This window comes from Capronia epimyces (genome assembly GCF_000585565.1).
Source record: "Capronia epimyces CBS 606.96 chromosome Unknown aczIQ-supercont1.2, whole genome shotgun sequence".
NCBI classification, from domain to species: Eukaryota; Fungi; Ascomycota; class Eurotiomycetes; order Chaetothyriales; family Herpotrichiellaceae; genus Capronia; species Capronia epimyces.
This window is the reverse complement of record NW_006912905.1, coordinates 2257528-2278590: the sequence shown is the minus strand read 5'-3', so window position 1 is coordinate 2278590 and position 21063 is coordinate 2257528. Positions and strand designations below refer to the sequence as shown.

Sequence of the window (21063 nt, the reverse complement as noted above, 5' to 3'; positions counted from 1 at the left end):
AATGCATAGTAATAATACAGTCGACATTATCCCCTGGCATGGTCTCCTAACCTAGCCGCCTGTTGCGTCCCTTTCCCTGCGCAAAAAGTATCTCCCATCCTGCCACGCCATATTCGCGGTGCCCTGATCAAATACCGTTCCGCTGTCCAAAGAGTGATGACAATGATGGTGATGTGCACCCAATCCTGGCTTCAACACTTACAAAATGTTCCATGATGGTTCGTAACGGCATTCCTATGCATTCTCTCCCCTAAGAGATGCTGGTCATCGCTGCGGCGTCTGGAGACGCCTGTCGAGTGCGTATTGCTCCCTGTAAGCAAGCATAATAGTGTCTGTTCGTCATAACCCCCTCCTTACCAGTGCCTGATCCCGACAGCATGCACTCGTGTTCTGCACTCCACGAGCCATGGCTGGGAAGTCAGGATGAATTTCATTCTGATTCTTCCTCCGTATCTTCACTTTCAGGTGTGATCACTCCCTCCTTGGCGCTCTTCGCCTTCGCAAGAAGGCCAGATAACTCATTCACAATCTCGGCGATAGGTCTGGCTTGATCAGCCAGTGCGACTCCCTTCCGGAAGGGCTTGGTCATATGGCGAAGCTGTAGTGTCGTCGCGCATGCCTACCACTCTACCGTTAGTCGTCGGTGCTCAAGTACTTCATTCTTCCATGACTTCTTACCTCGACCCGTGTCACCTGGTGGTCCAACAGATTCATCATGAATCCATCCGTTTGCACACCTCCGCGCTCCTTCATTCTGGTGAGCAGACTCAACTCGGGTTTGTGGAGCCCAGGTGCCAGCCCTGGGGCTTCCAGACAGCTGCACAACATCTCTAGCCGCAGTGCAATGTCCCAAAGCTTCCACACTTCGTCAAGTTGTAGTTCCTTGAGTTGGCTATCCTTGCCCAAGCTTCCAGGCTGACCTTTGTCCTCACCTGCCGTAGGACTGCTACCCCCGAGCTGGACCTTGTTCTCAGCTCCAGGAGGAATGGTGAGCCGGCCGGCCAGGGAGTGGGGGTATATCAGGTAAAGATATTCGGGGTTCTCAAGGCCTTTCAACTTCTTTTCGCCCAGGTCCTTGACTTCAAACCCTTGGCTACTGAGTTGACGGAGTTCTCGGCGGATTTGACTTGCCAGCCGATCGTCATTCATAGTGTCATCCGAGCTGACTGAATCTCGTCGGTCATCATCGGCATAGCTCTCCAAGGTCCTCTGAACCTCGTTGATGAAATCACTGCTGACGGCGATCTGGCCCCCATCCGCTACCGCAGATACTCGGGAAGCTTTGTTGACCATGGGGCCAAAGTAATCCATTCGGCGGGTAATTGGATCCTGCTCGCACACCGGCCGACCCCAATGTAGTCCCATTCGGACCGACAGCCCTCGATAGATGACGTTTTGATCTGCATCTAGCTTTTCTTGACAATGGACGGTCTCCAGGATCTCGGTCGGCCAAGGCAGTTCCAGGAGATGACTTTGACAGCTAAAACACCAGAGCAGCGCTGACGTGACGGTTGGGAAAGACACCATAAAAGCGTCCCCTTCCGTCTTGACTTCATATCCACCAATGATGCGGAGTTGGCGTCGCATGAGTTCGTTGTGCATCATGATTGCAGATCTCATTGGCACGGGGAGAATCTCCCACAGTGCAGTCGAGTTCTTGATATCTGTGAAGCAGATGGCCACATCGCCCACAGGAGGATCCGGCTCTTCTAGTCTGGCAAGTCGAGAGTCGCCTACCAGCGTTTCACCCTTGCGTCTCGCCTTGCGCGAGCTAGGGAATATAGCCCCCTCGTCAAGTCCCATCTCCTTAGCCATGGACAGGCTGGTGCCGCGAAAACGGTGGTCTCTCCTCTTTCGTAAATCTGAGATACCCAGGACCATCACCATGATCTTGTCTCTAGCGCCGAAGGCCATTGCAAGATCCCTCAATTTCTGGGCAGCTAGCATAAGATCGTTCTTCTCTGCCCGGGCCGCATCGACTGCTACATCGACAGTGACATACTCCCAGAACTCTCGGGTGGCCACAACAATGAGCTCGTCAGATTCGCCGACTGTGCATTTGAAAGTGTGCGGAGCCGCGATGATGGCTGGCATGTGGCTATAGTGGCCAAATGCCCGGCTGACTTCGAGACACTCGTTGAGTTTGCCCTGTCTAGAAACATACCCTCCCGCCTCTCTGATACGCTCGCGCTCGCCCGGTTCCGCAGGGTCGTGTTTCCGGGTGAGCTGGCGATGTTGGCCGTTCGACTGAATTAGGATTGCCTCGATGTCGCCTACGTTAGCCACGTAGAGATCCTGGCCGTTGAAGTATAGCACGGTTGCCACTCCACCGGAGGTCAAATCATCCGGCCCAAGAATGTTGGCAACAGTAGATCCTCTGTGGCCATTAGCCAACCTGTGCTCTTTGGTGTCGAAGTTGCTGCTGGCAAAGTTCGCCATGTCTTTGTTCAAGCTCAAGAAAGTTCTTCTCAGGGCATCGATCGCAGTGTCTTTCGTGCCTTCCGTCTTTTTCAGCTCTTCGTAAAACCCGCCCGAGAAGTTTTCGTGCAAATACTTTGCAACCCTGGAACCACCGCTTGACATTATTTGGCCATCAAACATGCCAATCAAGATCTCTGCATCTCGACCTCTGAAATTTGGTTTGAGCAGGTCAAGAGTGGACAGATGTTCGTTCTTACCCAACGTATCTGCCATCCCGTACATTAATGCTCCCACCAACGAGGCAGAGGTTCGGACCCGGCGGTCCTCATTGTCATCCGGAATGGTGTTCGTCAACAATGTCACATCCATGAGACCGAGAACTCGCAGGTACTTCAGTGTGTTGAAACTAGTCAGGTCTGTTGTCTCGTTACGATTCATTCCGTTGAACTGCGTGGGATTCTGCTGGGCCGGCTTGATCTCTAACCGCCTGTTTGCTGAGAAGTTGAGATATTTCAAATTGGTGTTGCGATTCCAGTTCCAGTCATAAGGCCAATTTGAGACGTTGTATTTCAGAGAATTACTTCCCACGTCCAAGGTGGACAGCTTGTGCACGTTGCAGAGCTCGGCGGGCAACACTTGAAAACGATTTGCATTCAGATGTAACACCTTCAGATTGCTGCTTTCCTCAAGGTCGTCGGAGGGCAGAGAAGTGAGTTGGTTTCCAGAAAGATAAAGCTCGCTTAACTGTGGCCATCGACGTAGGATGCCTTGAGGGAAATCGTCAAGTTCATTGTAAGATAGATTAAGGACTCGAAGTTCCGGCAAAAGCGCCAATTCCCGGAAGACATCATCGTCAATCCGGTTGTCTGCAAGGTACAAATACCGAAGGGAGCCGGCAAAGGTATTCTGGAGCCTTGCCTGAGATATATTAGAATCCTTCCGGGTGGCAGTGGTCATTGAGTACTCGGTGTTTGTTCGCGAGATCACCGAAGGCTTCCGGTGAGGCTGAATTGAAGCAATGGAGTTCTTGCGCCCACTACTTGGGGAGCTGCCGATACTCATCATTCCCGCAGAGGCCTGGCTGGGGCGCCGGGCTTGGAAATCTTCAAGCTTACCAAGCTCTTCGAAGCTGGGCGACGTCGACAGGCCTGGAGTCGTGGCCGACGTAGAATCTCTGAGATCACTAGGCGGTGGTGCTGCACCCTGCTTAGGAAATGTCTCCAGTACGTTGGACGACAGATTGAGAGTCTCGAGTTTCCGACAATACCAGATCTCGGGCGGCAGGCTCTTCAAGTTGCACTCTCGGAGATTGAGAAACTTCAGCTCGACAAGGCTTCCGATTGACGGCGGCACTACGTTGAGAGGATTTTTGGCCATGCTCAAGTACTCCAATCTTGATAACTTTCCGATTTGTGGAGACATATTGGAGAGATGATTCTTGTCCAGATTGAGTTTCTGCAAATTGGGCATGAAGTCGAACATCGCGTCCTTGAACTCAACCAGTTTTGCCGAAGCAATGTTAAGGCTCGTTAAGGTTAGAACAGGTTGCTCAAGCTCGAAAGATGTGACAGGGCAATGATCCATGACCAGAATACGAAGCTTTGCAAAGGTGCCCCTGAACGTGGTGATGTTGTTATGTCCAACAAGTAGTTGCTCCAAGTTGGGGAGTTTGGTAACGTTGTCAATGTGAGTTATGCCATTGAACCGCGCGTCTATCTCCTTGAGGTTGGTCAAACCTGCAAAGCTCTCGTTGAAAGGTCCTTTCAAATCATTGTTGGTCACCCAGAGTCGTTCGAGCGTCGCTAACTGTGAGATTTTGGGCAGAGACGAGAGCTTGTTGAAGCTTATGTCGAGGTCGACCAAAGACTTCAGACTGCAAATATGTTCTGGAAACGTGGTGAAGTTGTTTGAGGACAAATTGAGGCTGCGGAGCTGCCGAAAGTAGGAGAAAGAGGGCGGTAATTCCGCCAGCTTGTTGTTCGCCAGCTTGAGACTCACAAGTCCCATCAACCGGTGGAGCTCAGCATGGTCAAGTTGCTCAAGTCGATTGTTGGAAACGTCAAGTACAGTCAGCCGACTGGCCCATGCGAGGCTAGGGGGTAGTCGCCATGTCTCATTCCCTGTGAACTTGATCTCACGGAGATTGATGCAGGCGGTGATGAAATCCTTCGGAACTCTGAGCGCAATGTTTCGTGACAAGTTGATGGAGATGATCTCCGAGGCCTTTGTGTAGAGTATGATCGGGATCGTCACGAGTGATTTGCCTGACAGGTCAACGTGGCTGAATTTTTGCATCTTGTTGAATGCAGGGTCATTATCGAGGCCGCTTCCGTAGCCTGTCTGCTTTTCATGGCTAAAAGTGAATCGGATCAGGTAGCTGTTGTCCTCTCGGCCGACATCTGCAATATGGTCGCTCTCAGTATAGCCAGCCAGCTGCAACAGTCTTTTTTGCATTGCTACAGGGCGTTCCGCAGCTCCAAGTTGCCTTGAGAGTTGATGCTTGCGCATGAGTAGTTGGTAGTTGTCAATGGAATCATGAAGGACAGACTTCTTCGCCAGAGACTTCAACACTTCTGCCACAGTAGCGTTGATGGACATGGAAAGGGTTGCGAACGTGCCATCCGTTCTGAAAACGCGCATGAAGTAGGATATGCCGTCCTCCTCTTGGATTGCTGGGAGCCCGCTATCATTTGCTTCAGGTAAGCTGTCAAGGATCTCGTCTTCTTGACCTTTGACAGCCCAACTGTCTGGTGCATCCCAAGCTGGGGCAGACAACTCAGAAGCTGGTGTAGCGGTGGCTTTTCCTGCCCAGATTCCGGCTTCGCCGGGGGTCTTTGGCATCTGCGGGTGCGCGATGATATCGGACATATCGTCGAAATTGGTGTCGAGACTGAAGACGCCTGCTTGCAGAGGGGCCTGTTGAGTCGAGGGTCGAGCCTTGTCTGAGGTTTCACTTTGGAGACTGGGTACGCGATGCTTGCCATGACGAGTGAATCTACTAGATTTTGATGACGAGGTGTATGTTCGGTCGATCCTCGGTGACGGATCGGGGGGCTTAATTGTAGAGACGCTATCCGTAGACGCTACACTTGTCTCTCTGTCCCGTTTGTTGTCGGTGACATGTGTGTCCGTGGATCGTGATGATTGTGTTCTGCCCTTTTTCTGTTCGTCCGACGACCTGACAGGGTCCACGTTCGTTCTGATAGGCTCGGGTTGCTGTGATTGTTTGTCTTTGTGTCGCGATTTAAGTTTCGCAAATATCGACCTCTTTTCTGGGTGAGCAGAGTTCTCCTTACGAGAACCTGGGGCTGGGCTAGCGCTGCGATTCAGCGTCGTAGAGGAGCTCATTGGTGTGGTGTTCAGGGGAGTGTTGCGGAAGTAGCCTAAATTAGTGGTGGAGGATTCCCGACTGGTAGACGGTCTCTTCGGAACAGGCGTAGGAGCTTGCAGGCCTTTTGGTGGGTCCTCTTTACTCCGTGTGTGGCGATGAAGGAGGCCACGTCGATAGGACGACGTGGCAGGATGTTCAGGCTGCAGAGAGTCGTTCTGTTGCACCTGCCGTACAGGCGCGGAGCCGAAATTGGAAACGTCCTCGAAGTTCTGGTAAGCCCAGGGCGTGACATCGCTGGAAGGAGGAGGTGCTGGTGTCTTGGGTCTGTCATCCACCGTGGTCTGGGTCTGCACGGAGTTGCTGCGTTGCGACGGCTTTTCTAAGAGAGCGACCTGAGTTTCTTGTTCGGGCAGATTTGCCGCCGACCCTAGCCTTGAATCCGTCGGATCCTCGCCAAAAAACCCCTTCAAGCTCTTGTGATACCGTCCATTGGCGGCACTGCCTTTCGAGCCTGTGCTACTGATCGTCGTGGCGCTGGCTATTGAAGGCCGCCGTGCGTCGCCATCGAAGTCAGGCGAGTCCGAGATAGTCGTCCTTGCCGTATCTGGTCGCATCGACGGATCTTGGTCATCCCGACCGACACGAGGTCCATTGAAGTGCGATTGATTGAAGGGCCGAGTGCCGCCAATTTGTGCTTGAGGATCTCGCTCCCAAGGAGCTATATCGAACTCGTTGGGTGGTCTACTCGGCCAAGGGGCGATATCAGCGGTAGTGGCCTGTTGATGAGCAGGCTGCTGGCGGCCTTCGAGATTCGAGGCTGAGCTAGGACTGAAGATAGCCATGGCTGCTGATGAAGATAAGGGATGGTAGGCTGGTACTCCTCCCAAGACCGTGCTGTCTTATCGCATGCAGGAGTGGTATACGGGAGAGAAACGCTCAAGGACGACTCGACCTACCCTAGAGAACCCTCGTTAGCCGGTGCGCAACTCGAAACCAACAAACATTATGACATTGGTCTTTGAGAAACTTGTCCTCGTAGCCCACAACGAACGCTCCCGGATGGCAACGGCGGTGAAGACCGCAAGGGCCAGAACATACGTCGTAGAGAGAAGTTGACCGCTTCGTCAGAAACCGGCTGACCTTGGAACAACAGACCCCACGAACACAGAAATTCCACGAGCCTTGAGAGAGCGAGTATAAAGCATACCTTCTCTTCTTGACAGCACTGAACACTTGTATGAGGTGACAATTTGTCCTCCGGCAGGGAACTTCAGATCATGATCACTCCCAACTTGGTGCGGGTTTCGCAACGTGCGAAGATTGTTACAATGACCATGCTCTAGCGCGCAACTGGCAAGTTGTAGGACTCGAGATCGTAGATTCGTGAGGCACCCGACAACTCGAGGATCTGTCTGTGCGGCCTGCTCAAAGATGTCGAGCACGTCTCAATTAGGTACGGGAGCGACGAATCGTAGCTGGTCGAGCATCGCGGCTTGTCTGCTTGAGGGCCTTGAGCAGCTGGTAAAAGTCGGATAGCAGTGGTAGTTTGTGTAGCGACGGGGGGTTTCAGTCGAGGCGGAGAAGTGTCTCCACGGGCCGCGGACGGGCGGACAAGAGGCTGGAGTTGTCGACGAGCTCGGAAAGCCTTTGCTGCTAATGAGGTCCTGCTCAGCAGGCGGGGAGAGATGATAAAGATGAGCAACAAATACTTGAGGGTGAGGATGGCTTGAGCAGTGTGTTCGGTGGTGGAGATGATGATCTAACAGAGCGCAGTCCGGGCCGGACCATTCTTGGGTCGAGAACGAGCTGAGGGAGGTTGACAAGTCGCCGACGCCTCCAAAGTTGGAGTCCAAAAGCCAAACGCCAAAGCCAAACGCCAAATGGACTCCGACAAACCAAGTCCGTGTCCTTCTCCCCCGCAGACCGCGTCTGCCCTCACCACCACCATCGCCGCCGCCGCCGCCATACATACCGCAAACACTGTAACCAGGGCCTCAGCCTTCTCTCAGGCTAACTCTTAAAACTCGATGTACCGCAACAGACAATTCATCTGTCTCAAGATCCCTTGCAACGATCATCTCACCGTCTCCTTTCGTGGCCTACGGTCCTTCCTGCAAAAGATCTAGAATCGTCGAGACATCTACCTCAACACGTATTCGGCCTACCATTTTTCCCACATATGTCCTGGGTAAAGTACCTCAGCAAGGTCTGTCACCCAGAATACCAGAATCTACAGTCCGTATCTACTAGGTATTCGTGAAAGGAAGAGCACCACCAAAGACTGTTGACCGATTAATTAAGAAAAAGTCATATTCTAGTAATAACCCTACGATACACCCACGGCCTTTTTCGTATCGCCGCGGAACCAGGCCAGATCCTTACCTGATGCTGTCATTGTGTCTGCATTCGGCACAGGCTCCACGCCGGATCGACTGGTGCCCTTACTGTGTTCCGAGGGTGAAGCAGATGACGCGCTTGAGCTTTCAGCCGCATTTGCGTTCCCACCTAAGAAACTCTTCCAACCGCTTTTGCTGCCAGTGCGGAACTTTTTCTTCTGCTTTCTTTCCCCCTCAAATTGACCAGCTGCTGCGAAATCGGGGCTGACCATGGAGCGGCCTCCAGGTCCAGGGGGTGCTGGTGCTTGCTCAGGAGGCCCCAAGGACCGTGATGATCGATGCGAGCGTTGTTGCCCTGAGTTGTTCGAAGCTGATGAGTGAGATCTGGAATGGATGGGTGATCCTGGTGGCGTCTGTGACATCGTCTCAATCAGATCCGCAACAACGTTTATCCTCAACTTGGAACTTGGGATGCCCGTATGTTGAGACTCTTCTGGGCCGCCATCAATCTGGACTGGCACTATTCTCCCATCCTTCTTTGCGAGTTTCAGCTTCAAAGGACCAATCGGCTGCGGGGTGTCTGAATTGCCAAAATCCTTGGGTTTCATTCCAGGCCTAATCGCATGTTCTGTCGGTAACTTGAAAAAGTCATCCAACTGTGTTATGCTGGCCCGGAGAACGTCTTTCTCAGGATTCCTCAATGCCTCGAGTGGCCTTGGGGGTAATCTGAAGGTTTGAATGGGGGCTTCCAACTCCACAGGACCAGGATCTCTCTCTGGCTGTGTGTTTGGTGCTTCGGGAACGAATGCTTCTAACTCGGCGATAGACTGCGGTTCTGAGCTTGTATGGTCCGCTCTTGGAACTACTGTCTTGACATTGATTCCCTCTTCAGCTTCTTTGGCGAGGTCGATTCCCGATTCGCCTCGGTCATCCTCTAGTGTGGGAATTTGGGTTACTGCAGCTGGTGAGACGACCTCTTCATCCAACCCTTCACGCCGATTCGCCTGCTCGTCCGGGTCCAATTGCGCAGGCTTTTCATCTTCCTGCAGTAAGGCTGCAGATGTCTCTTCAGCAGGGGCTGGGGTGGTCGCATCGCCGCCGAGGGTAACACCGACGTTTGACCTAGATCCTGATCTAGAGTCGGATTCAGATGGAGATGTCGGCCTTGTAGTAATTTCTGCCATTTCCGGTCCGGGTTCCCCAAGGCTGCCAGGGTTCGAGTCTTTTCTATGCTTAGAGGAAGAGTCATTGTCAGATTCAGTGTTTGAAGGTAGCTCTGCTGGCGGTGAAGCCATAGCCATCACAACAGGGTGCGAGGTAAAAGCTGCGTTAGGAACAGATGACCGCCGTGTTGCCGGTGATGACCCGGCTACTGAGGCGCGGGCAGAAGCGCGGGCAGATTCTCGAGTGGTATGAGAATTGCGGCTTGATTGCAGCTCATTCTTGCTCTCTGGGGTGATCATTCCCAGTGTCGGGCTTTCCTCATAGTGATCTGTTTCTCCCCCTAACACGGTAACCGGGGAACTGACGGCTACCACCGGGGTGGCTTTGACCTGCGAGGATTGTGGCGTTAATCGTAAAGATGACATTGCAGAAGACTTTAACAAATCTCCCAATGCCTTTGGGTAGTAGATGCTGGAGACCCGATGTTCTGAAAGATCTCTAGGCTTGAGACCTAGAGTCATACTCAATCGGTTCTTCACTGAAACGGGCGCCTGGCGAAGTATATTGTCAGGGACGTCTGCAGGAAGCTCGATAGGATGATTGTTCCCAGCCTCTCTGAGAGAGTCGACAACGTCCGGCGCACGTTGCGTGACATGCCGTACAGAGGATTCGCCTGATGCCCTTGCCGGGGAGGTGAAAGATTGCTCGCCAACATTGGGTCTGACGCTCCTCCTGGAGTCGGAGGATCGTGGGGACTGGCCACTCCCGGATTGTGAATAGGCGATCAAGCCTTGACCCGATTTTCGGCCGCTATTGGGCCAGGTAGAGAGTTGGGCAAGCTGTGTAGCCCGGGAGGAAGGTCTTGTCGAAAGACGCCGGCCAGGTTCAGACGGCAAAGGCTTCTGGTCAATACCAGAGGCAGCTTGAGACAGTGCACGACCACTTTTTTGTGAATATCTCTGTGATTTAGCCTGCCGAAAGTTAGAGGTGTGGATTGGAGGAGAGTATGCGAGCACCTACAACGATATTTCTGCTGACAGCGGCAGCCCGTCGCTCCATTTCAGAGACAATTTCGGCGAGTTTGATCAGAGATCCTGCCAATTTGTTGCCTTGAAGATGTAGCTCTAGAAATGCGCGACGCCAACCTTCCACATTTCCAAGCATAGCGACGAGTACGGCCTCGTGCTCGGGCGATTCTCTTTTCCACGTAGAGTCGAGCTTCGTGAGGTATTTTTCCAGTACATTGGTCGCGTCAAATCCCTTCTGCACGTCTTTCAAGGCGTCCTTTGCGGCCCTCTTGGTTCGACTGATGACATGATCAATCTTTTCGTTGCCATCTAGGATAGATGCCCGAAAGGAGCGATCTTCCAACATACGGTCAAACACGTCTCCATGTGCCAGAGGGAGTTTCAGACAGCGTAATCTTTCGTGGATGTCGCTTTGGGCGAGATCAAAATCCTCAGTGGTGCGCTCCAGAAACCCGTCGATGTCGTCGACGTGGGATTGTAATATCCTCATTACCTCTTCTTCCGATATTGCCATATGCTTTGCCAACAGATGCATCCCAAATGACATTTGTGCCACGAGTTTCCAAAGTGGATGGTATCTTTCTCCGGGCTTCTGCTTCCATCTGCCAGCAATTACCCGTTCATAGGTTGGCGCCTCCAGAAGCATGGTTCTTCTGGTAATTGCGTCCGCTGGCACGTCTTCGTCCAACTGGTTGTTGACCGACTCCATCATTGACTCCTCGAAGGGTTTCTGTAGTTGTGGTACCGGGTGTGCCGGTGGAGACACAAGCGTCTGTCTGTCACTATTACTTTTGACGGAAGACATGTTGGCTTCGCCTTAGGGTCCGACGTCAAAGGGGGCCTCGAGGTCATCGAAGAAGATTGTCAATGGAGGAGATCGCCGACGTTTTGCCCTGCCCAAGAAAACTCTTTGGCGGTCTTATTCATGGTCCGAGTACACCCAGTGTTTCCGACAGTGCCATACCACCGTGGATATGTATGCCCACTCTTGATTGTGTCGTGCTTCCAGGAGTTCCTTCGCGAAAGAGTTTCGGTTGATCAAGTCGATGGGGTCCTCCGTACTGCAAGCTGAGACGATGTCTGTGCAATGCGGGGTGTGTTCTGCACCTGTCAGAGATCGGCTCTAGACGCTTGTGATCACCAAAGAGCAGAGGGACAGATCAGAGACGGTGTGGTCGAATGGCCGAAGGTCGAAGATGTTATGAGCCGAAGTGGTACACGGTAGGATCAGCAGGGCGGACGATCGACAGAGGTAGGTCAATGGAGGGAGTAGGGGCAGAATGGTCAACCTGAATACGAGTAGCAGACGAACAACGATGGGTGGAAACTGCTAGTTGGTGCCCTGCTCAGGATGCCAGAGGGACGATCCTGAGAGGGAGGATACTCGGTGCTCATCTCATCAGGTGAATTCTGAGAGCCATGGGGGCCGGGGGACAGGGTAAGCAATGGCATCGTTTCAACGTTTCGGGGCCGCAGTGTGGTATGGTGAATCCTGTAGCAGGATGGAGTACTAAGATAGTAGTGAGTAGTGATTCGGACTGTTCGAAGCTTAGAAGCACACGACAGCCGACGCAGATTGGCCATGATATGCCGGGGGGGATGGTGAAACGCGGCCTGCCGTTCCGTGGCGTTGACGATAGGCTGGCAAACCCCCGAACCACGCCAGCCGAGGCACCGGACCGAGGGCGATCAGGCACTATATTAGCTATATTAGCAGCTATGCGTGACTCCTTGATGGGCCATGGCACGTTGTTCAGGGTTCCGAAGATGAATCGAACAAGGATGCCTGCCTGACTGTGCCAGCTTCCACCCTGCAGAGGTATGTGGACGGAGGAGAGAGAGAGATGTCCACGCACATGGTACTCTGTACTACGTACGTACTAATATGCGTGCATTTATTTAGCATCAGTCGATCCACACGTGTTTTGCAAAGAGCAATCTTGAGCAAGGAGAGGACCTCATGGGCCTCGTGGGCCTCGATAAATCCCTCCCTCCCCATGAATGCCATCAACGACCGATTTCCTCTTTTCTGGCCGGCATGTCTCCCAGAGTTCAGGAAAAGAAGACGTACGTCGACACGAGAAGGAAACCATCAAGGTGTAATTTGCGGCATTCAGATGTCTTCGTCTGGTGTGTATTCTCTTGCACCCGAAAATGCTCAAATAATGAGCGTTATAATGAGCATTAGCCCTAGTCCTTACGGAGTACGGATACACATCCCAGTATCCGTACGGCGTACACCCTATAAGATCAACCGGCCTAAAAACTCGACGTACAAGGGGCGGGAAAAAAAAGGGGTGGGTTCATGGTAAGGCGTCCATGCGCGATCTCGCTTCACAAGCCGAACTCCTGTCAGACTGGCGGAATTCTCCATCACTGGCAGCAGCTGGCAAGATTAATTTACAGTAGAACGCCGACCCTGGTCTTCTCTTGTTGTAGACTTCAATGTTGACTTCCCACTCACCTACACTCATGCCGACTTTAGAAGGACCAGAAACGGTCCCCTTTGGAGCAACGAATCGTGTATTAGAACGGATGCCTTTACTACCCTAAGTTTAGCGCCTAACTCTAGCCTAAGCATTATCGACGCCATCGACAACAACTTCAAGTACGTAGTATCATTGCTATCATTGCTTTGAGCCGTCAGGACCCTTCCCGGCTGCCAAATAGTTCGTCAAAAAGCAGCGTCCTAACAGCTGATATACATCAGTGTCAAGCGTTGCCCTGTCCCGGCAGCTGTGATATTAGTAGTCCATACCTATACGTATCCAGTTATCTCTTGTCAAACCTCAACAGTCTTCTCTCCGTCGAAACCCTCAGCCTGGGCAAAGTAATACCCCCTCTGGTTCGCAAGTAGCCTCAACGGCTCAGCATCACCCTCCCGCTGCACTGTAAAATCGCAGTTATAGTGTGTATGCCCAAATACCCAAGCTTTGACTTTGTCACTCTTGTAGCATGCCTCATCAGACAAGTCGGTCGAGAAAGCACTCGTGATAGGACTCCCAAGATGCCTCGGATCGATTGCACGAACATCCAGAGATGGGCTCCAGTGCGAAAGGATCATGATCTTGACGTCGGATCGTTCAAGGTCGACGACCTGCGCATTGAGCCAAGCAAGATCCCGCTTATGCGCCAGGTTATGCTTACCGACATCCCAGTCACTAGTTTGGAAAAAGTCGTTGAGCCTCATGCTGACAGCCATTTGATCTTCGACCGGGATGGAAGAAAAGAGGCTACAACCCAGGATAGCGACGTTCGTGCCTGGCAGCCAGAAGGTCGCACGGTCGAGCAGGACAAACTCTCCCAGCGATTCGTTCTTGTGAACGTCCTGTTCGAAAGTGCGAAGAATATCGAGGGTATCAGGCCAGTTAGAGTGATACGCTTCATGATTACCGGGGACGAAGAGCACAGCGCGGAGTTGATGGAGCTGGAGGGTCAAAAAGGCAAGATAGTCGTCCTTGTGGATCGTAATGTTTCCCACATCGCCAAGCAGCGCCAGGTAGGGCGCCTTTGGGACGATCTTGAAGACATCGTAGCCTTTTGGAGCCTCCAAATGGAGATCGGAGAGAATCCGGACCGCCACAGCGAGGGAGGATGGTGATGGAGACGTTGGGAAGTAATGACTCGCACAGATAGTCGTGTAAATGTATATACGTATATATACCTAGGTATATATATATAGGTATCTAGGTTCTACGGCGGAGTACTCCGTACTAAGGCTATTGGTTAAAAGCGGCGGCGTACTACATGGAGCCTCCCAAGCCTTTCTTAGTCGGCGACTATACCTAAACCGTAGGTAATCCTAAGGCGCGGATTTCCAGCAACAACTTTACCTGAGATACACACACACCCCCCTGTCCCCTGTGTGCGTTTTACCCGTTACCCTTTACTCTATACCCTTTGTAAAGTCCGACGGCGTTTTGGCTGCGTGCGATATACACAGGCCTGTATGCGTTTACTGTACGGAGTACCCTGACCCTTTACCTGTAGGTATCTAGAGCGGAGTGCCCAGTAAGGTACGTACCTAGGTCCTACACACAAGACACGCGTCGAGGGAAATCACCACATTCCTCCTGCCAGTGGCCACTTTACGGATACTCCGTCAGCCACATTCGAACAAGGGACCAAGGACAGCATGTCGCTGCTGAAATTTCCCGTCCCGGCCAAAGGGGCGTTGCTGGAAGCCTACCGGCACCGTTCTCTCCGCGAGGTCCCGGTGCCAGCGGCTGTGATCGACGTGGCCAAGGTGAAGGCGAACTGTCAGGCCATGCTCGCCGCCGTGCACGCGGTTGGGGTCAGTCTCCGCGCCCATGTCAAGACTCACAAAACGTTGGAACTCACGCGACTGCAAGTCGGGGAAGAGTGCAAGGATGTGCGGTTGATCGTGTCGACCGTCATTGAAGCAGAACACCTGGTTCCGCTGCTGGCCGACTACCAAGCCCGGGGCGCGAAGATCAATGTGCTGTACGGTGTGCCCTTGGGCTCTTCCCACGTCCCTCGACTTGCGGCTGTGGCGCGCCAGTTGGGCGCAGGCTCGGTCTCGGTCATGGTCGACCATGCCGCCCAACTGGAGGCGCTGAAGGAGTTCCAAGGGCAAGCTGGATTTCCCGCCTCTGTCTTCATCAAGACCGACTCGGGATACCATCGAGCCGGGCTGGCCCCTGCCTCCAGCGAGATGATGGATCTGGTGCAGCAAGTCGCCAAAGGCGAAGACCAAGGCTTTCTCCACATGGTCGGGTTCTACTCTCACAACAGCCTCAGCTATGGCGGATCGTCTCCAGACGACGCCATGGACACTTTGAAGTTGGAGATCGACGTGTGCAAGCAGGCCTCGCAGCATTTCAGACGCCATCACCAGACGCCGCTGGTGGTCTCGGTCGGCGCGTCTCCCACGGCTCTGTCCTTGCAGAACATCCAGCCTTCCAGCTCCAGCTCCAGTTCGTCATCCTCGGCCTCGGCCGCCGCTCTGAAAGAGACGTTGGAGTTGACAAAGTCCAACCTCGAACTCGAGGTCCATGCCGGAGTCTACCCTATCTTCGACCTGCAGCAGGTGGCTGCAAGCAGTCGGCACTTCACATCGGATCCGCACGACACCATTGCAGCCTCGGTGCTGGCCGAGGTTTGCTCGCTGTATCCGCAGCGGACCGAGCAGCCCGAAGCTCTTGTCTCGGCTGGCGTGCTGGCCCTCGCCAGAGAGCCGTGTAAGGACTATCCCGGCTGGGGCGTGGTCAGTCCCTGGAACATGCCGGAGGATGACAGCACCACCAAACAAGATCGCATTATCGTCACCCGCATCAGTCAAGAGCATGGCATTCTGGGGTTTGAGCAAACGAATCCCCGAAACGCCCGGCTTCCTCTGGAATATGGACAGAAGCTTCGCATCTGGCCGAACCATGCCTGCATCACGCTGGCTCAGTTTGGTTGGTATCTGATTGTGGATTCGAGCAGCGACTCTCCCGACAACATCATTGACGTGTGGGTTAGATGGCGAGGGTGGTGAAGTGCCAGGTGCAAAGGACCACCCAGCTTCCTTCATCCCCCTGGGATCATGACATCGAGACCATGATGCATGTAGTTGCAAGGACTTCCTCCCTTAGTTGATCGACCTCAGGCGTTGAAGTCCCTTAGTTGATCGATCTCTTCCCATCAACGTCCGCAGGGTCTGCAAATGCGTGGCCCCAATGGATGTCTCAACCCTCCGATTCCACTGGTCCCACCCCGGATCCACCGCCCTCTTGTCTGGATCTTGTGAAGGCGGAGCGGAAAAGATATCCAGCTGGTGCTGGGCCATGAAAAGTCGGCAAATTGCCCTCAAGAGTAACTCAGTTGCCTTGCCTAGATTAGCCATGGGTTCGACCATGTCGGCCCTCGATTGTTGACTAGACTATTAGGCAACTCAAATGAGGGGGACCACTAGACGGCATGCTCGATCCACAAGACCGATCGATCTGAATGCAAACAGTCACATCGGGACAACCATCCGTCCAACAGGCCAGATTCTCGGACTCTTCCTCATGCTCTCGTCAAGCGGCTGCCAGGTGCCACACCAGGTGCCTGTTGTCATATGTAGATGACATAATCTGTCACGCAGAAGCTTGCAACCAGGGAACATGCATGCTCTGGCGTACTGTTGGACCATCCAGCTAAGTAGGTCTTGAAAGCCATATGGGCTCAATCTGGCCCTCCGGAGGTCGGAGGTCTTTCTCGGGTTCTACAGTCCTACATCCTCTCCAGGCCAAAGTTCAAACACTTCCTGGACCGCTCTTCCTCGACACACGTTCGCTGGTTCCAACATGGGTACAAGGGGCGCCGAGAGGCAGGAGAACCAAGGCCAAGGAAAGGGGCGCAGAGATGCACAAGGACTGAGGCGAAGGAAAGGGCCAAAAAAGAGGGGCAGGAAAGGCCCAAAAACAAACAGACAGCCAAAAATAAAGACCGACATTGACATTGCCAGTGCTCAGATTCGAACTGAGGTCTCTTCGGAACTGCAGCTCAGGTTGCCGCACTACTATCGACCAGTTCTGTTCTCTCACACTCTGACTCACGTTGGCAATCCAACTCAACCCATTTGGCCCGTTGAAAGTGATGACCCAAGAACCAGGTTGAGAAAGCACAGCCGAGAGCAGAGGCGATCCAGCCTGATCGATGTATGTACTCCGTATGGCATGCCACAACGAAACGTGCTCACCACTGCACTACACTGGCCAAATGTCGTCTGGAGAAGTTCGTGGCTTTGGACTGGACTTGACTTGATTGTTGAGCCGATTTTGGCGATATTGATTATGAATACTTGACTCCTTGGAAGGTGGTTGAAAGTGAATGTGAAAGGCGGGAAGCGAGAAGCGGTGAAGTGCTCTGCAGGTGAAGGTGAAGGTGAAGGTGGAGAAGTGCTTCTGCTGCCAGCAGGGGCTGTCAGCAGGATGGATCTTGCTGAAGGTGGATGTGGATGTGGACGTGAATATGGAGGTCAAGGTCAAGGTCAAGCAAACGAATGAAATCAGACGAGACGCAACGTGCCATCAGGCAGAAACCAGCAACAACATAAGCAGATGGGCCACGGCACGACGGCTACCGGCATACAGTATGCAGATGCAGGTAGCGGAGCGGTCGTGACCTGACCTGCAAAAGCCACACCCTAACGGCTAGATCCAAGATCAAGGCCAAGGTCAGGCAAGGCTACGGTGGCGTAACATGAGTACCAGGGCTTGATCAAGAAAGACACTTCTGATATCTTCCTAGGTAGTGTCCATGCCTACTTTCCCCCTTTAGTCTTCTTCTTCGCAGGCAGCGTCCCGCCAGGAGGCCGTCTGTATTTCCTCCGTTCTTTTCTACTCATCAGCCCTCTATCACGCGTGCCTTTCCCGCCTTCCCAGAACCCGGCGGCGCCCTTGCGGCGGCGAATCACGCTCTTTCCACAAACACCACAGTCCTCAGTTCTGAAGCGTTGCTCGCGACTACACCAGCCGCAGATCATACGGTCGGCGTGTTCGTTTACATGGGCCTCGGCGGCATCGTGGCAGCGGTCGCACGCGTAGACACGCCCGCAGCAGCCGAAGCGGAACCAGCGATAGCTGTGGCGGTAGTGTGAGCACGCGCCATTCCGGGGTAGCGCCGTGCCCGCGGAGATGCCAAGGGACTCTTTCTTGGGCCGGCGCAATGGTAAGGCCGCCGTGGGATGCGACACGCGCAGGAACTTGACTTCCGGGATGGTGAAGGTCATTTTGGCGTGGCAGGCCCGGCAGACCTGGATGGGCGTATCACCGCGGACGGAGATCATCCCGGGCGGGACAGGGAATGTCGTCGAGCAGGACGAGCATGTCGGCTGGAAAACACTGGGAAGCATGTCTGCGATCGTGCAGCCGGTCACCTCCAGGGTGCCGGCGCGCACCGAGTTGGCATGTAAAAGATTCGAAGTGTATGAGATGGTGAATGGAGTAGTACACTTGAGGCAGGTTTCAGCGCGCACGCTGGAAGCCAGGGTTGGGGTGTTTGTCGAGTCGGTCGTATTGTTAGGCTTGATGTTGGCAATGTCCAACGGAGATTTGCAGCGCAGGCATTTCACCGAGAGCGATAAAGAGACGAGGGCTAAGAGCTCTATGTTGTAGATCTCTAAGTTGGGGAAGAAAAGGATAATGCCCTTCTCCGATGATGTTGACGATGCTGGAAGGGTAGCACCACCTTGCTCAGCCTGTTCTTCGTCTTCGTCTTCCTCTTCCTCTTCGGCTTCAGAGCCAGTGAAGTCGTCAGACGCGTAGGATGATTCAGACTCAGACTCAGACTCAGACTGTGAGTGGTGCCGGTTCCATTCTGGAGGCCGCGGGATGACCTTGATGTGCGGGCGCTCTGGGTCCAGTATGTTGGCCTCAGGTTCTGTTTCTTCATCGTCCAACGTAGCTGTAGGCTGCTCGGAGGGTGGATGTTGAGGCTCTGAAGAGGTCAGTGGCAAGGTCGCCTTCTGGACAGCCTCCGAAGCCATTGTATGAATGCTCTGAATTAAGTAGTTGATATGCGCCATCAGCGTCATGTTGGGATGTTCTTGAGCATGCTTTGAGAAGCCGAGTACGACGTTTTCCGCCTCCGTACCAGTGACCCCCTTCAACTGGACGGTACAGTGCTCCAAGTTGTACATTTTCGGTACTATCAAGGTGACTTCCTTGAAACGCTGTAAAGGCAGAGGAAGTTTACCAGAATTTGCTAATTGGACGGGGATGTTAAATCTTGTTCCATCGGAGCTTCTGGAGAAGCCTGAGACATGACCCATGCGAGCTTCAAGTTGACGAATATCTGCCTGTCTCTTGGCCAGCGCATCGGCCGTCTGCTGTTGAGTCCAGGCCGGGGGTGGAGGGATCACCGAGGTGGGTGGCGGAATGGGATTGGGAGCCGCTTGGTCGACGGGATTGGGGACCTTGGCGCTCTTGTTGGCGTTTACAACAATCTTAATGGTCTTTGCCCTTTCCGCCGTTAAGAACTTCTCGAGATTTTTGTCCAGATCGTTGAGCAAGGCCAACAGTGTCTTTCCAGGCGACCGCTCGACGAGGCTGTCGAACCCTCTTTCAACGTTGATCTGGTAGCCTCGTGCCATCTCAGCATTTGTGACTCGGATTGTGGGCGCTCCATTTCCAGGGTAGGACGTCGGGACAGTCAGGGTACATTGCAAGCCGTCAAGTTCGAAGGGAAAATCCGGGTCGGATGGCTTCAGGGAGAGTGCCAGCTGTGTCGCATCGTCGATCTCTTTGCGGCCGGGAGACCACCTTCTGATCACTTGATTGATCTGAAACTCACGTGGATTGGTGCGTTGGGCTTGCGGGAGAGGCTTTTCAACCGTAGCCGGTTTTGAGATGGATTCCCTCGGGCGGTTGGGAAGAGTGCGTTGTTCTGTGACAGCCGAGCCAGCAGCATCGCTGTTGTGTGGACGTTCATGTTTCTGCCTGGTGGCTTTCACTTGATCCTTAGGTTGAACGTGTCGATAGGGGCATTGGGACCCGGCGCGACATCCTATGAAAGCGAGACAGTGTCAGCAATCTGGAGCAACGAACAATCAAGCATCAACAGTTCTGCAGATTGCATGAACACCATGTCCGGTGATTTGACTAGGCGGCATGTCCGTCGAACATGGGGCGGGACCCTTCGTCCCGTCTCTGGGCTTTGGGCGATTAAGCGAGCCATCGAGGGAATCTTTTGTTTGGTTTCCAAGTCTTTTTTTACGGAGGGGAGTCCAATGAGAAAATTGCAGTGTAAAAGACAGACCGTCACATACCTTTGCTTGTATTGAAGAAGCGACAAACTTGAGGCCGCCGTTCAGCCGGGTTCGAATCAGGGGCAGGCCGAGGCTGAGGAGGATCTGGCCGAGCCAGTTGGACGTTTGGTTGGTCGCTGCCTAAACTTGTGAGACGGTAACCAAGAATAAATTGGGACAGCGAAGCAATCAGATGATCGCTGGACAGTGTTTCACCGGCTGAGCCATCACGATCACGCCTCCCGAGCCATCACCCCAGACCCGAGGCGGATTCGATGTGGAGGTGCCTGGAGATTCGGGCCCGGAAGCAGACGGTGGCCGGTATGGCAGGGTTTGGTCTGGGGCAAAAGGAAATTGAGACGCGGATGCGGGCTTACTATTGCGGCTGGGCCCTTCAGGTGACATGGACTGATGAGCTGGCGCCGATGACGACGACGGCTGGCGAGGAGGAGGATGAGTGACTGCAGTCTTGCTGGTCGCCTGATAGATGTCTTCGCTTAGACGACTATGACGACTAGTTTCGCGCAGGAGAAGAGAAGGTCCAGGTCGAGGTATCGTGCCCGGTTCCAAGGAGCAATGAGGATCGAGGTGAAGCGAAACGGTGAGCAAACGACCAGCACACGAGAGAGGAGAGGGAGCGATGTGCAGGCAACCGGGTCAAGTGACCAGCAGGTAGGAGGAAAAAGGATGGATTGCACTGCACTGTATCCGTACAGTGTAGACTTCCTGCGGGCTGGGTTGGGCTTAGGTACAGTACCTTTAAGCTTTAACTGTAGCGCCACCTATAGGTACCGGTAGTAGGTGGGTAGTAGGTGGTAGGAGATAATTTACTGTATGACTTCTATAGAGCAGGTCACGGTGACTCACTCGGTCGAGTTCGATGACTGAAGACAACTATAGGTAGCACCAGTTGCCTATTACAGTAACTGGGACAACTCTAGGCGGGCCGCCTCCCCTAAACTACCCGTGAAACTTGGGGCTTATAGGCTTAGGGGCTAACTACCTAGGTACCTATATGTATAAGCTCCCGGGGATATCACGAGTATA

General features: G+C 53.4%; 5 protein-coding genes across 5 annotated transcripts; 2 read left to right on the top strand and 3 right to left on the bottom strand.

Annotated features, from left to right (window-relative positions):
• Positions 1–633: 633 nt before the first annotated feature.
• A1O3_02622 (adenylate cyclase) lies at positions 634–6594 on the bottom strand (the record flags this gene model as incomplete). Its single annotated transcript, XM_007732762.1, has 1 exon — positions 634–6594. The coding sequence occupies one exon, from the start codon at positions 6592–6594 to the stop codon at positions 634–636; it is 5961 nt and encodes a 1986-aa protein (XP_007730952.1).
• A 1484-nt stretch (positions 6595–8078) lies between these two features.
• Positions 8079–11085, bottom strand: A1O3_02621 (uncharacterized protein; the record flags this gene model as incomplete). Its single annotated transcript, XM_007732761.1, has 2 exons — positions 8079–10223; positions 10273–11085. The coding sequence occupies 2 exons, from the start codon at positions 11083–11085 to the stop codon at positions 8079–8081; spliced, it is 2958 nt and encodes a 985-aa protein (XP_007730951.1).
• Positions 11086–13287: 2202 nt separating this feature from the next.
• A1O3_02620 (uncharacterized protein) lies at positions 13288–13881 on the top strand (the record flags this gene model as incomplete). The annotated part of the gene is made up of 1 exon (XM_007732760.1): positions 13288–13881. One exon carries the CDS (start codon positions 13288–13290, stop codon positions 13879–13881), a length of 594 nt encoding a protein of 197 aa, XP_007730950.1.
• A 534-nt stretch (positions 13882–14415) lies between these two features.
• On the top strand, positions 14416–15780 carry A1O3_02619 (uncharacterized protein; the record flags this gene model as incomplete). The annotated part of the gene is made up of 1 exon (XM_007732759.1): positions 14416–15780. The coding sequence occupies one exon, from the start codon at positions 14416–14418 to the stop codon at positions 15778–15780; it is 1365 nt and encodes a 454-aa protein (XP_007730949.1).
• A 1752-nt stretch (positions 15781–17532) lies between these two features.
• A1O3_02618 (uncharacterized protein) lies at positions 17533–19700 on the bottom strand (the record flags this gene model as incomplete). The annotated part of the gene is made up of 2 exons (XM_007732758.1): positions 17533–19491; positions 19563–19700. 2 exons carry the CDS (start codon positions 19698–19700, stop codon positions 17533–17535), a joined length of 2097 nt encoding a protein of 698 aa, XP_007730948.1.
• Between the last annotated feature and the right edge of the window lie 1363 nt (positions 19701–21063).